Source organism: Hippopotamus amphibius, chromosome 2 (assembly GCF_030028045.1).
Source record: "Hippopotamus amphibius kiboko isolate mHipAmp2 chromosome 2, mHipAmp2.hap2, whole genome shotgun sequence".
In the NCBI taxonomy this organism is placed as follows: Eukaryota; Metazoa; Chordata; class Mammalia; order Artiodactyla; family Hippopotamidae; genus Hippopotamus; species Hippopotamus amphibius.
The window spans coordinates 152,670,227-152,682,690 of NC_080187.1; the positions used below are offsets into that span (position 1 = coordinate 152,670,227).

The 12,464-nt window shown below is 43.1% G+C and overlaps 1 protein-coding gene across 2 annotated transcripts; it reads left to right on the forward strand.

The window, feature by feature from the left end:
- Positions 1-1,391: 1,391 nt before the first annotated feature.
- On the forward strand, positions 1,392-11,884 carry TM2D3 (TM2 domain containing 3). 2 transcript variants are annotated; one of them, XM_057724110.1, is made up of 6 exons: positions 1,392-1,513; positions 1,867-1,959; positions 3,407-3,564; positions 7,955-8,129; positions 9,628-9,703; positions 11,562-11,884. In XM_057724110.1, the coding sequence occupies exons 1-6, from the start codon at positions 1,423-1,425 to the stop codon at positions 11,725-11,727; spliced, it is 759 nt and encodes a 252-aa protein (XP_057580093.1). In that variant the 5' UTR covers positions 1,392-1,422; the 3' UTR covers positions 11,728-11,884. The 2 variants fall into 2 exon arrangements, with proteins under 2 accessions (XP_057580093.1, XP_057580094.1); XM_057724111.1 differs by lacking the exon at positions 1,867-1,959 and having other exon boundaries at positions 1,401-1,513.
- Positions 11,885-12,464: the final 580 nt, after the last annotated feature.

Below are 12,464 nucleotides of genomic sequence, written 5' to 3' on the forward strand. Positions count from 1 at the left end.
AGACTTAAATTCCTCTTTTGATGGGATAACATTCCATTGATTTACAGACTCAAATGGATTTCTGATTTTAACTGAGAAGAATACCTTACTGCTCAGAACTGAATTAAAATGGCTTTATGTCAATAGTAAATTTAGCTACCAGTCAAGCAGTATTTTGTGTGTGTGTTTATTTGGCTATGTGCTGTGGAATAAAAATAAGTTTAAGACCTGCTCTCTCTTCTGTATGCACATCATTTAGCTTCCTGAAGAGTTGGAAGAACAAAACAGTAGAGTCGACCGTGAACAACAGGGGATTGAACTGAACGGGTCCACTTACCCGTGGGTTTTTTTCAATAGCCAGTACTAGAGTACACACGATCCTACCCGCCGTTGGTGGAATCTAATGAGATGGAACCACCGACAGGGAGGAACTGGATGAGGAGGGCCCACTCCAAGTTACATGTGGGTTTCTCACTGTACCCCTCACCCCCAAGTTGTTCAAGGGTCAGGCCTGTGTGATGCTAGAAGTTGCAGATTGTGTAATGTAACTTTTAAGCTAACTTTTATTGACGCCAAGCACTATTCAATATATTCCTTTCATTCACCAAACGTACTAGTGAGGGAGGGAGTGTCAGAAGACTCCCCACTCCCACCCCAGACGGCCTTACGCGGGTGAGCGGGGAGAGGGAAGCCTGTGCGCAGCCCAGGACAAAGGATGCTGCGGTGGGAACAGGTGCGGTGGGAACAGGTGCGGATGGCCGCCATGTGGGCCGCAGGGAGCTGCAGCCTGGGAGCAGCTCCCTCCCCGGGCGGGCCTCCCCCAGAAGGACCTGGGGGCCTGAGACCTGCGGCCACACTTCAGTCCAGCCTCTCCCTGTCTTCGAGGAGCTTCTCTAAGGATTGGCTAGACCTCCGGGCAGGACGGGCCTGGAGAGATGCTCCCGGGGAGCGGGGCCTCGGGGCCACCTGGCACACCTGGGACCCTTCCAGAGCAGTCTGGGCCAGCTTCCTTATCTGTAAACAAGCACCATTTTAGTCTGACATGAAACGTAACGTCGTCAAACCTTCGCACGGTACCGAGCGCACAGCAGCAGTTTTAGTCTCTAAACGTACAGATCCAGCCACAGGTAAACAGCGACCAACTTCCCATATTTGTCCGCCTCTGCTCTCGTTCCCTCAGGTGTGATTTTCGGGCCCAGGTGACCTTTCCGGGTCTCCAGCCGCCGGGGGAAAAGTGACCCCCTCATCCCAGACCCGGGCGGTGCTCTGGCACGAGGTAGCCCTCGGGGATGAGGCGTGGGGAACCCGGGCAGAGCGACCGCGCCTGCGCCTGCGCTGAGGACCCACCCGGACCCGCCCCTACGGCGTGCGCCGGCGCCCCGCCCCTCGGCTGAGCAACCCCCCCCCCCCGCCCCGCGGCCCGGAAGTGCGCTCGCCGGCAACATGGCGGTTGCGGCGGTCCCGCTGCGGGCCCTGCGCCGCCTCTGTCGCGTGCTGCTGTTCCTCTCCCAGTTCTACATCCTGTCGGGCGGCGGTAAGTTGGGGGCTGGGATCCGCGCCGGCCCGGGCTGAGGGGCGGGGGGCCTGGGACCGCGGGGAGTGTGGGGCTGGGCCCGTGGGTGGAGGCTGCGTGCGGGCGGAGGGCGCGGGTCGCTGCATCCGAGTCCTGCGCGTCCTGCCGCCGCCCCTCGGCTCAGGGAGCCGGGGACCCCGAGCTGGGTCCCGGCGCCGGGCGTCGTCTGCAGCTGCCCGCAGACCTAAACTGGTGTCGACCCCGTTGGGTTTCATGTTTAGTTTCCCGGCAGTCAGGCCGAGAGCTTTGCTTGAGCAGCCGTTGGCCTGGCGCGTTCCCCACACAGCCTGAGGTCTTCGTTTCTCTACTCGTAGGGTCCTTCAGTGTAGAGCCTTCGCAGCCGCTGGCTCAGTCCGTCAAGGATCCGGGCCCCACACGTACGTTCACAGTAGTGCCCAGGGCAGCAGGTACTAGACGTTTTCTACTCTAGTAAATGTGTGTAATTCTACCTAGGGGTCTCTCCCTTTCCTTTTTGGATAAGATTTCTTATAGAATGTGAAATTACTTTTCTTGTGTTGAACGTTTTAGAGATTGCATTTTAGATTATGTGAACTAAAGGTAGGTATACATACCCTTTCTGTAGACAGTCTTGGTATTTCAGTACCTTTTGTTATTCCTGCCTCATCTTTTTCCAGTCCCAGGCTCCCCATTTCCATCTCTTTATTTCAAGTTTTTTTTTTTTCTTCATCCATCTAGATAACCTTCAACCTTCAATGCTTCTTTCCCTTCAGATAATTTCTTGTGCTTCTTGAACCCTGTTCTTGATGTTGGATATTATTAAAGGCTCCCCCAGGGCTGTGTGAAATGGAGGGATTGCAGAGGGACTGGTACAGACTTGGCATCTACCTCTGGTGGTGCAGCTGGGAGCTGGAGCGAATTATTCACCTTTTTGGGTTTTGGTTTTCTCATCTTTAAGGTGGTGGAGTTAGTCTGGCCCTCAAAGGCATTTCAGTTGTGATTCTAAGTGCCCATCCACTAGCCACAGTAGAAGTAGGAGCAAAAGAAAAGAAAAATGGTGTTTTGTAGAATTGCCCACTTAATAGTGACTTTAAGTATGACCAGTTTTAAATGAATATTAGTGTGTTTTGCTAAATGGAACCTTGGTCTCTGTAGTTTCATTCCTTTAGAGTTGCATTATTTCAATGAATTGAAACTGTCAGAGGTATTTTACTGATTCTAATTGGGGTATAAAAGCTACTAGAAGACAGCAACATACTTGAGTTTAAAATATAGATTATTTTATAGAGAAAGCACAAGACTTTTTGACTCTTTTGGACTTTTTTGAGAGCTTCTCTTCCTCCCTGAGACTACTGTTTGCAATTTTGATCCTCTCTTAACTGATAGTAATATGTTGTACTCCCAGCTAGGCTGGCTGGAGAAAAGAACTGCAACTCACTGAATAAATTACTACTATAAGGAACTATTTTGAACTTTGGTAGTGTAAAGCTGTAAATGTTACTTGCAGATTGTGGCTTGTTGAAGTACCAATGTGTAATAATGACAGGACGTTTTCTAGGGTTGGTACTTGGTTGTACTGATTGATTCAGTTAGAGGGTCAGTGGCTTCAATTATAAATTAGTGAGTTCAAGTGAAAAGAACATTGGATTGGAAACTGAGACATTTGGGTTCTGGTTCCAGGTTTGTCCTCCCTCTGTGATCTTGAACCAGCTTTACCATCTGTAGGCATTCATTTTTTCACCTTGTAACATGATAGATCTTTTGAGGTCCTAATTTATTCCTAGCATTGTAAATATGTTATATTCATGATTGCATTTCTTAACCTTAGAAAATTGCTTTCCTCTGTTATTCTAATCAGTGTTCTAAGAGAATAAGCTTCTCTCTCACCTCTCACAGAAAGTACCGATATCCCACCTTATGTGATGAAGTGTCCAAGCAATGGTTTGTGTAGCAGACTTCCCGCAGACTGTATAGAGTGCAAGACCAATTTCTCCTGTGTCTATGGGAAGCCTGTCACTTTTGACTGCACAGTCAAACCTTCTGTTACCTGTGTTGTAAGTACTGCAACTTCCTTATTCTTAATTAACTCATTGTAAAGCTTGAGTTATAAGTAGAGTTTAGACTTGACTGTGGAGTTTAGACTTGACTATGGGGGAAATTCAGAAAGTGCTGTGCATTTTAAAAGTAAGATTTGAGGAGTAAAGTCAACTTTATCAGAAGACAGAAACTTCCATGTCCAAGTAGGGTTTGGTTGCAAGGGTTTAGATAGCAATTTTTTGACATAAAGATAAATTGAAGCAATTGTCAGACTTCTTACAAAAAGTAGGAAGTAGAAAAGGCTCAAGTGCACCAACAGTTGTCCATTAGAAATGATCCTGTTACAGTGGTCACACCTGCAGCCCATCTCTGATATGTTGATAGCCAGAAAGGAACCTACAAAGCCTTTCACAGCTGGTGTTCCTTAGTGCTCTCAGGATACCTGCTTCAGAGCTGCAGACTACTGGAGGCAGCCACACACCTGTTGAGTGTGACTAGGGCAGAGAGACTCATATATCTGCATTTTTGAACAGTTGGACCAGGTAAATTATTGCACACGTCATTGTAGTCCCAGCATCTGGGTGAGATAGAGAGTAGCAGTGAATAGTGAAGCAGTGTTTACTCTTGGTCCTGTCATGACTGTGTGATTTAGTCATCTGTCTCTTGTTAAATCAGCAGATGGACCCAGAACAGCTTTTCCTAAAGTGTTTCCATGGCGCCCTCATTCTAGGAGGAAAACACAGATTCCATACTGTATTCTCTTTTGCAGATTTCCTTTGACCCAACGATTCTGACTTACTTGAAGAAGGTACCTTTCCCCATCAGTTCTTTGGAACTTGGTCTGTAGAGGGCTAGATTGGAAAGTTCCTTCTACCCCCAGGCTCTTTCTCTATTTCTCGTGAAGTCTAGTATCAGGAGAGGGCATGAGGGAAATGAAATTTACTCCAAAGGGGAAATGAGATTTTATGTGGTCTCAGTGTCTGGCCATAGTGTTTGTAACCATTAGTAGTTGTCATTTTTGTGTATCAGCCTTACCCTTTAAAGCATGCTGGAAAGTTGAACTAGTTGCTGGGTAATCTTCATGACTGCCCTTGGATTATCAGTTCGTCCTGTTGCTGTATCTTAAATAGAATTTTCTCCTACTTACCAAATGGCGAAACCTGTTTGAAGGCTTTTGAAATTGCATACTTCATGGGTCTGGCACATAGTAGGTGTCTTTAAAAAATGAGAAAACTGATGACTGAGGGGAGCTTTTCCAGGATTAGCCTCCTTTGTTCACCTCAGAATCTTTAACATTCATCTTTCACAACTGGTTCCTGACTGAAACATAGTTCTCAATTTTTTCCTTCTTTAGGTGTTCCGAAAACAAGTAGTTTCATTTAGCAGGAAATAGCAGAGGATAGGAGAAAGTACAAGGTCTTAGGGAAGGTTCCGGACTCCTGGGTCCTGGCCCCTGGTCCGTCCTAACCCCTTGGGTGAGATGTGCCCTGGATAGGTTCTTTACCTCTTCCCCCAGGTGCTTTCATCTCACCTGCTTCCTGACTAGCCAGTCATTGAGATTCCTGTAAAGCAGCAGGCGCCCAGCCCTCAGGTGTGGCATTTGAAGGCAGCCTTTGGAGAGTCTGGTGGTCTGTTTCTTCACAAAAATGAAGCGCTATTAAGTAATTGGCTGTCAGGAGCTGCAGGTCCCAGGACTGCTGTAGCCAGGTGATCTGGGGCAGGCCACGTGTTCTTTCCTTGTTTGTTTACTGACCACCTGTAGGGTCCCATCTTGCTAAAGAAGTTAGCATTTCAGGGAGAAATAAGCCATGACAGCAGGCGCACATGCAAGTGCTTGTCTTCTCACTGTGCTGCACTGAGCTCTCTCCCTCCCTCCCTCACCTTATCTTGAGCTTCAGATTAATGGAAGGAAATACACTCTTCTTGTCCTTCTGATGCATACTACATAGGGACTCAGACCCAGGGACTCTCTCCTGGATTACACTAGTCAAAAACATATAATGGTCCTGTAAAGTATATAAATAGAAATAAATGCAAAAATCCTGCAATCCCTGTCATATCAGATTGTTCCTGCTCCAGCTGTAATGGATACTGTCAAGCCAGTTACATCAGCTGGAAATGCATTTAACAGAAACACTGCTTTCTGTTCCTTGGAGAGGAGCTCAGTCTGCTGGTGTATTTGAATGAACAAGTTCAATTCCTTCAGATAGGTTCTGTAGTCTTAATAATGACAGCTGTTTCACAAAGGGAAAGGTAGCAAATCTTTTTACTACAGATGAGCTTTTGTTGGGGTCTACACTTTTTTGTGGTGTGAAAATGGATTCAGTAAATGCTGGGTTGCCTACTAAAAATTGACTACTAAAAACTAGAGATTTCTGCGTGACCTAAAAAAGCATAAAGTCCAAAGATAGATGACAAACTAGGAAAAAGTATTTCTAGCACATGTGACAAATAATGCACTAATAGTGTATCAAGATATCCAAAAAGGCAATGAGAAGAACATGACAATCCTGTAGAAAAACGGTATTAGGACATGAGCACATGGTTCATAGGAAAGGAAATACAAGTAGACTTTCAACACATGGAAAAGGTGTTTAATTTTTCTCATAATTAAATACAAATTAGTGCATTTTTAAACATATCAGATTGGCAAAACAGTCAAAAAGTTTAATAACACTTTGAATTCTGGAGGTATAAGGAACAAACACTCTTGTATCTTATTAGTGGGTGGGTAGGTTAGTCAGCCTCTTGTGGGCACTTTGTCTTATCTGTGAAACTTACAGATGCACATAAGCTTTGACCCAGCAATTCCACATCTAGGAATTTATCTTACAGATACTACATATTGCACATGGAAGCAAATAAATATGCCTAAGGGTATTAGCTGCATTGTTCACATAGGCAAGATTGGAAACAAGCTGAATGTCCAAGAGAGAACAGTTTAATTCACGCTTCACTGTGTAATGGAGTAAATACATTGCAGCTTTTGAAAAGAACTAGGCAGCTCTAGAGATATTTACTGATATCTACAGAATTAAGTGAAAAGTAAATATCAGTGAGAACATTAAATTAAAAAAAATTATCTGACATAAATGTGCCCATGTGTAGAACAGACTCTCTAGAAGGCCATTGTGGGTGAGCTGTGCTTGCTGCTGGGGAGGGCGGTTCTGCTGTGGCCGGGCTGAGGCAGCCTCCCCCTTACTCTCTTGTCTCCGGGAGTTTGTATCACATAGACTTATTGCCTAGTTTTTAAAAACCATTGATAAGAAGCATGTGTTATGGATGTATCACTAGAAATATGCAAATGTTTACAGCAATATTGCTTAAATCAAGTGGTGCCTTATTCAGTTTCAAATACTATCCATAAAAGTAGTTTTGCATTAATCAAAAAAGTTAGTAAATATGATACTTCCAGAGGTGATTGTGTTACAATTTAAATGTGATTTTGAAAAATATGTATCACAATATAATGTCAACGGGGGGGGGGGGGGGGGGGGTGTAAAAGGACACAATGTTTTCAGTATAATTCCACCTCTGTAAATCTGTACTACAGGAAAGAAAAATGAAAGAAGGTTAAAAGTGCGTGTCTCTGGAGAGGTTACAGGTTTTTTCTGTGATTTCCAAATGTGCAACATATAAGAACATGGACTGCTCTTATAGGCAGAAGACTAAATAAGGACATTTAAAATTGAAATGAAAAAATCTCTGGTCTCGAAGCTCAGGGCCCACAGTGAGCACTTGCTGGGCCTCTCCATGCGGTCCTTTCTAAGCTGAGAGTGGTTTTCTGGAGCCGCCTGTGAGTTGGTCCAGCTGGGTTCCTGTGAGCGTGTGACAGCCCTGGGGCTTTGGACTGACAGCCCTGGGGCTCTGGACTGCTGGACCGCACGTGGGACGGCTCCTAGGGAAGAGTTGAGACCCAGTAGCCAGGCTGTTCCTCCAGAAGCCTCAGACGGGGCCGGATTCTTGCATTCTGCACAGGCTCGCAGCTCTGTGACCTTGAGCAGAGGGACTCATCTTCCCTTTCAGCTCTCTGTGACTCTGAGGGTTCATAAAGTACATTTTCCTTTTTTCTGTGTTATAAAAGTACATGTGCATTATTCAGAATTTAGCCAAAGTAACAGTGATGATATAATCTTATCATCCTGGAATAACCTTTGTTATTTTGATGTGCATTTATCTAGATATTTTTTCTTGGGTATATACTTTTGGATGTGTATTTATGATCATAGGAGCATATACTTTTTTTTTGTATACATATTGATTTGGTACCTATTTTTCTGCCACTTCCTCCTAGGTCGTAAGTATAAGTATTTTAGGCACTTTGTGCCTTATGACTGTGTAGTTCGATTGACATATTAAGAAACTACTATATTATGATCAACTAGTTCTGTGTCCTTTGGTATGTAGGATCAAGACTTCAAATCCCAAAAGAGCTTCGTCCTCAACATGACTTGCAGGTTCTGCTGGCAGCTTCCGGAAGCTGACTACGAGTGCTCCAGCTCCACCAGTTGCATGGCGGTGTCCTGTCCGAGGCAGCGCTACATGGCCAACTGCACTGTACGGGACCACGTTCACTGCCTCGGTGAGTCAGCGTTAAGGAAATTTGTGAGCAAAATATTTTTCTCTAGGCTTACTTGCAGAACTGTAACCAGAAATTTGAGAATTAAATTTTCATTGTTTACTGAGAAACAGTTATCAGCACTTCTTAATTACACCAGGCCTCATTAATAAACCCAATGAACTTTAAAAAAAAAACCCAGAAAGTTTGCAGTTCTCTTTTAAAATGTAATATTTGGTAAGACAAAAAATGTGTAAGGTCTAAAGCATAGTGTATGATTGAGTTTCCCCCAAATTAACCACTAAAGCAGTCTGATGCCATCTAAACTACCAGAGTGTTTCCTGCACCCAGTTGCCCTGTCTCTTCTTCAGAGGTAACCACCCTTTTGAATTTTCTTATCATCCCACTTCCTTTTCTTTAAATTTTTTATAGCTCTAGCACATGAATGTGCTAGAATATGGTGTGGTATATTATTCAGTAGTGTATGTTTTAGAATTGTACAAAATAATAGGCTGTTTATGGTCTTCTGGGATCTTCTTTAAACCTTATGGCTCTAAGATTCTTCCATTTGTCTTCTCTTATTATTATTTTTACTTCTGTATATTAACCTATTGTAAGATTGTATCATAGTTTATCCATTCTCCACTGTATTTGGGTTATTTACAGTTTTTTTTTCTTACAGATTGAGCTGCTGTTAAAGCTTTTGTGTCTCCTTTTGCACACGTGCAGGAGTTTGTCTGGCATACGCTCTCTTGCATGTGTTATTTTCCAGGACGGTTGTATCCCGTCAGTGGTACACAACTGTTTGTGATGATCCACACCCTCTCCAGTACTTGTTATCCCTACATTTTTTTTTCTTACAGATTTCTAGGAATTCTTTTATATTTTGGGTAGTAACCTTTTGATGTCCCTAAAATCCTCTCCCAGATTTTAACTCCTCCCTCCACCCCCCCATTTTCTTTTGGTACCTTTTGAACAGAACTTTAAATTTTTAATTAGTTGAGGTTTTGAGTCTTTCATAGTTAGCCCTTTTTTGTTGTAGGAGATCTTTCCCTACTCTAGATTCATAATTTCCTGTACTTTCTTTTAAAAGTTGTAAGTGTAGCCTTTCATGTTTAGGTCTCTAGTCCCCCAGTGTTGGTTTGGGGTATGGTGTGAGGTGGATTCAGGCTCACTTTTTCCCACTGGGACAGCTCTATGTCCCAGGACCCCCACGCGGTCTGTGAGTCTGCTCCCCTCCCGGTGTGTGGTTGGACTGTCTCAGACCCACTTTACCCATGTCTTGACAGAAGGTGGGGTGTTTTCACCTTCTTCAAGCTGTTATCCTCACAAAACTGATTTAAATGTCAAATCTATGCTCATAGATGGTCAGGGCTTTGTTTTTACCATTCATTGTAGTGAACATTTATTTTTGTAAAGAGAGTTGACTTTTTAGATTGTAAATCATGAAGTCGCTAGTTAAAATTTAGTGAGAGTATTTTTATAGTCATGTTTCTGTATGGAGTGTTTTGCCTTTTTTAAGGTAACCGTACTTTTCCGAAAATGCTGTACTGCAACTGGACTGGTGGTTATAAGTGGTCTACTGCTCTGGCTCTCAGGTAAGCTCTGTTTCTAGTAAGTCAGAGATGGCATTTGGATGTCATTGGGGTTGGTGGACTCTTCCAAACTCTTCCTCCATTTGCTCAGCCCCTGTCATGTGTTAGGTAGACCATAGGGACAGCACTGTAGGGGGTTATTTAGATGATCAGACCAGTACCCTCTGGAATTTAATTTCCTTTTGCTGGTTTTCCTCCCAAGATGCCTGCACATTCTAGAGGTGACTGGAGTCATTACTAGAGATCATTAGAACCAGTCGGTGCTTCCCATCCTGAGTGTATATCTTTAATTCTCAGTAATTTTCTTGTTTATTATAAAAATAATACATGCTCAATACTGAAAACTGGAAAAAATGAAAATGACAGACAAACATTGAAAGTCACCTATAATTCCACCATCCAGACATAATTATAGACATTAACAGTTTTTACATAAAAATGTGCTTGTATTTGTTAAACTTTTCAACATTTGAAAAGAAAATTGTACCAATTCTTCCCACTGGAGGGAAGGGCAGGTGGGGTGCTGGTTAAACGATTCTCTAATTTAAGAAGTTGTGTGTCCATTGTTGGAGGTTTAGGGTGAGAGCCTGAGGCCCTGCAGCCTGTGGTGAGACGTAGGCAGGGCTTTTCAGCCTTGTCATTGTTAATGTTTGGGCCAAGAATTCTTTGTTTGGGGGTGTACTGTGCAGAGTAGGATGTTTAGTAGCATCTCTGGACTCCATTTATAGGATATTATTTAGATGTCTCCCCACCGAAGTTGTGACAATCAAAAATGCCTCCAGATACTGCAGTGTAGCCCCTTGTTGGGAATCACTGTGTCAGGGTTTGGGCTGGGGAAGAGGGGGCTCCTTTCCTGGTAAGAAAGCACATGTGGAAAGTGAAAGATGGTCCAGGATAGAAAAATTAGATGCAACGAAAGTGAGATTTGCTGACACGCAGTGTCTTTGTCAGCAGTGGTTCAAAGTAAAACTAACAACTGACTTTCTGCTCTTCAACAAACTTTTTATTTTGGAATAATTTTAGATTTACAGAAAAGTTGCAAAGCTAGAGAGTTCCTGTATACCCCTTACTGAGTTTCCCCCACATTGTTAACATCTTAAATTACCAGGGTATTTTTAACAGCTGACTTTTAAAAAGTAAGAATCGTTTCCTCCTCTGGGCTCAACATGATTTCTTTCAGAATATCCATGGTGAATGTGATAACGCCCGTGTTTGCTTCATGGTACTCCGGGTCAGGGAGGGGAAGGGTGTAGATGAACCAGGCTTGGATGTATGTTGAGAATTATTGGAGTTGGGTCATGGGAGCTGTTCTCTTTACTTTCTACTTTTATATGTTTTGGAATTTTCCATAATAAAAACTTTAAAAGAATATAATGAGAGGTTGTCTGAGTATTGTTAGGTCTTAGAATTTGAAGGAACCTGGAAAGTCATTTATTCCTAACACAAAATTTTTAAAGATGAGTGACTGACAGAGTTCACAACTTGATCTGGGGCAGCCAGATGGCGTTGGCTGCCTGGCAATGCCACCTGCAGCTTCCACATTCCTGCACCGTCTGTTAGACTGGCTGCGCTTTGCTCTCCCGGATGCACCATTTTCAAGGTTAAAAAAGCAGCAAGCTCAATTTTCTTTAAAAGTGAAGCATTAGGTTTTATTACAGCTAAAAATTGTGTGTTTACTTTTGATGTTTAAACGGTCTTCTTGCCCATGGTTGTTGAGTGTTACACGTTTGTGAGATAGTGTGTCCTGATTAAGGGGTCTGGTGAGTTGAGGCCCTTGCACACGTGTGCGTTAGTGCAGTTATTGAGCCACAGCTGGCGCAGTTGGGCCATTGATGGACTCCAGGCCTGTTTGCTGTTGCAGCATCACCCTCGGTGGGTTTGGAGCGGACCGCTTCTACCTGGGCCAGTGGCGAGAGGGCCTCGGCAAGCTCTTCAGCTTCGGGGGCCTGGGAATATGGACACTGATTGATGTCCTGCTCATTGGAGTCGGCTACGTGGGACCAGCAGATGGCTCTTTGTACATTTAGCTGCAGTTATATGCTTCAGAGAGGAGCAGTGCTTATAAAATGGCCTTTTACCTGTAGGAATCCATGTGCTGTGAGTGACGTATGTGTATGTTTTTAATGTACAGCATCTGTACTTTGCCTGCCTTGATAAAGGTAAAATAAAAAACACTGAACCATGCTTATTTGGAATTTGTTTTTATTTGCCTGAAATCTTTTTTTTTTTTTCTGTGAAAAAAGTTTAAACTTACTTAAGCTAGAAGAACAACCTCTGCAGTGACCGAAAACCTGTTCAATTCCTAGACTTGAGTTTTGTATTGCTTACCTCAAAGTGTATCACTTGTATCTCCAGCCTGGGTGTCATCTTCCATGAAAAGCTTTTCCACTATAATTGCAGAAAGTGGAAAGTGTTTTTCTTCTTTTGCTAAATAAAGTTATCTACCTAAACTTTAGGCATCTCTGAGTTTTGTAGTGTAATGTCTATGTAGTCTGGTCTTCATATATGACTGTTTGAAGTAAACTGCAGAAATTTTGTGTCTGGTTCCTGTGATTGCAGTTTTGTTAGTAATATAAAAGATTGCAAGAGTACTGGAAAATTAATAAAATTACAAGTTACTTAAAAAATTTTGCAGACTTCTTCCTATCATGTTTTTTATATTAAAACATAATCTTGAATAATCCTAGCAACTTAACTTTTATTATTAAGAAGTAAAATGTTCAAAACTACAATGAGGTATCACCTCACACTGGTCAGAATGGGC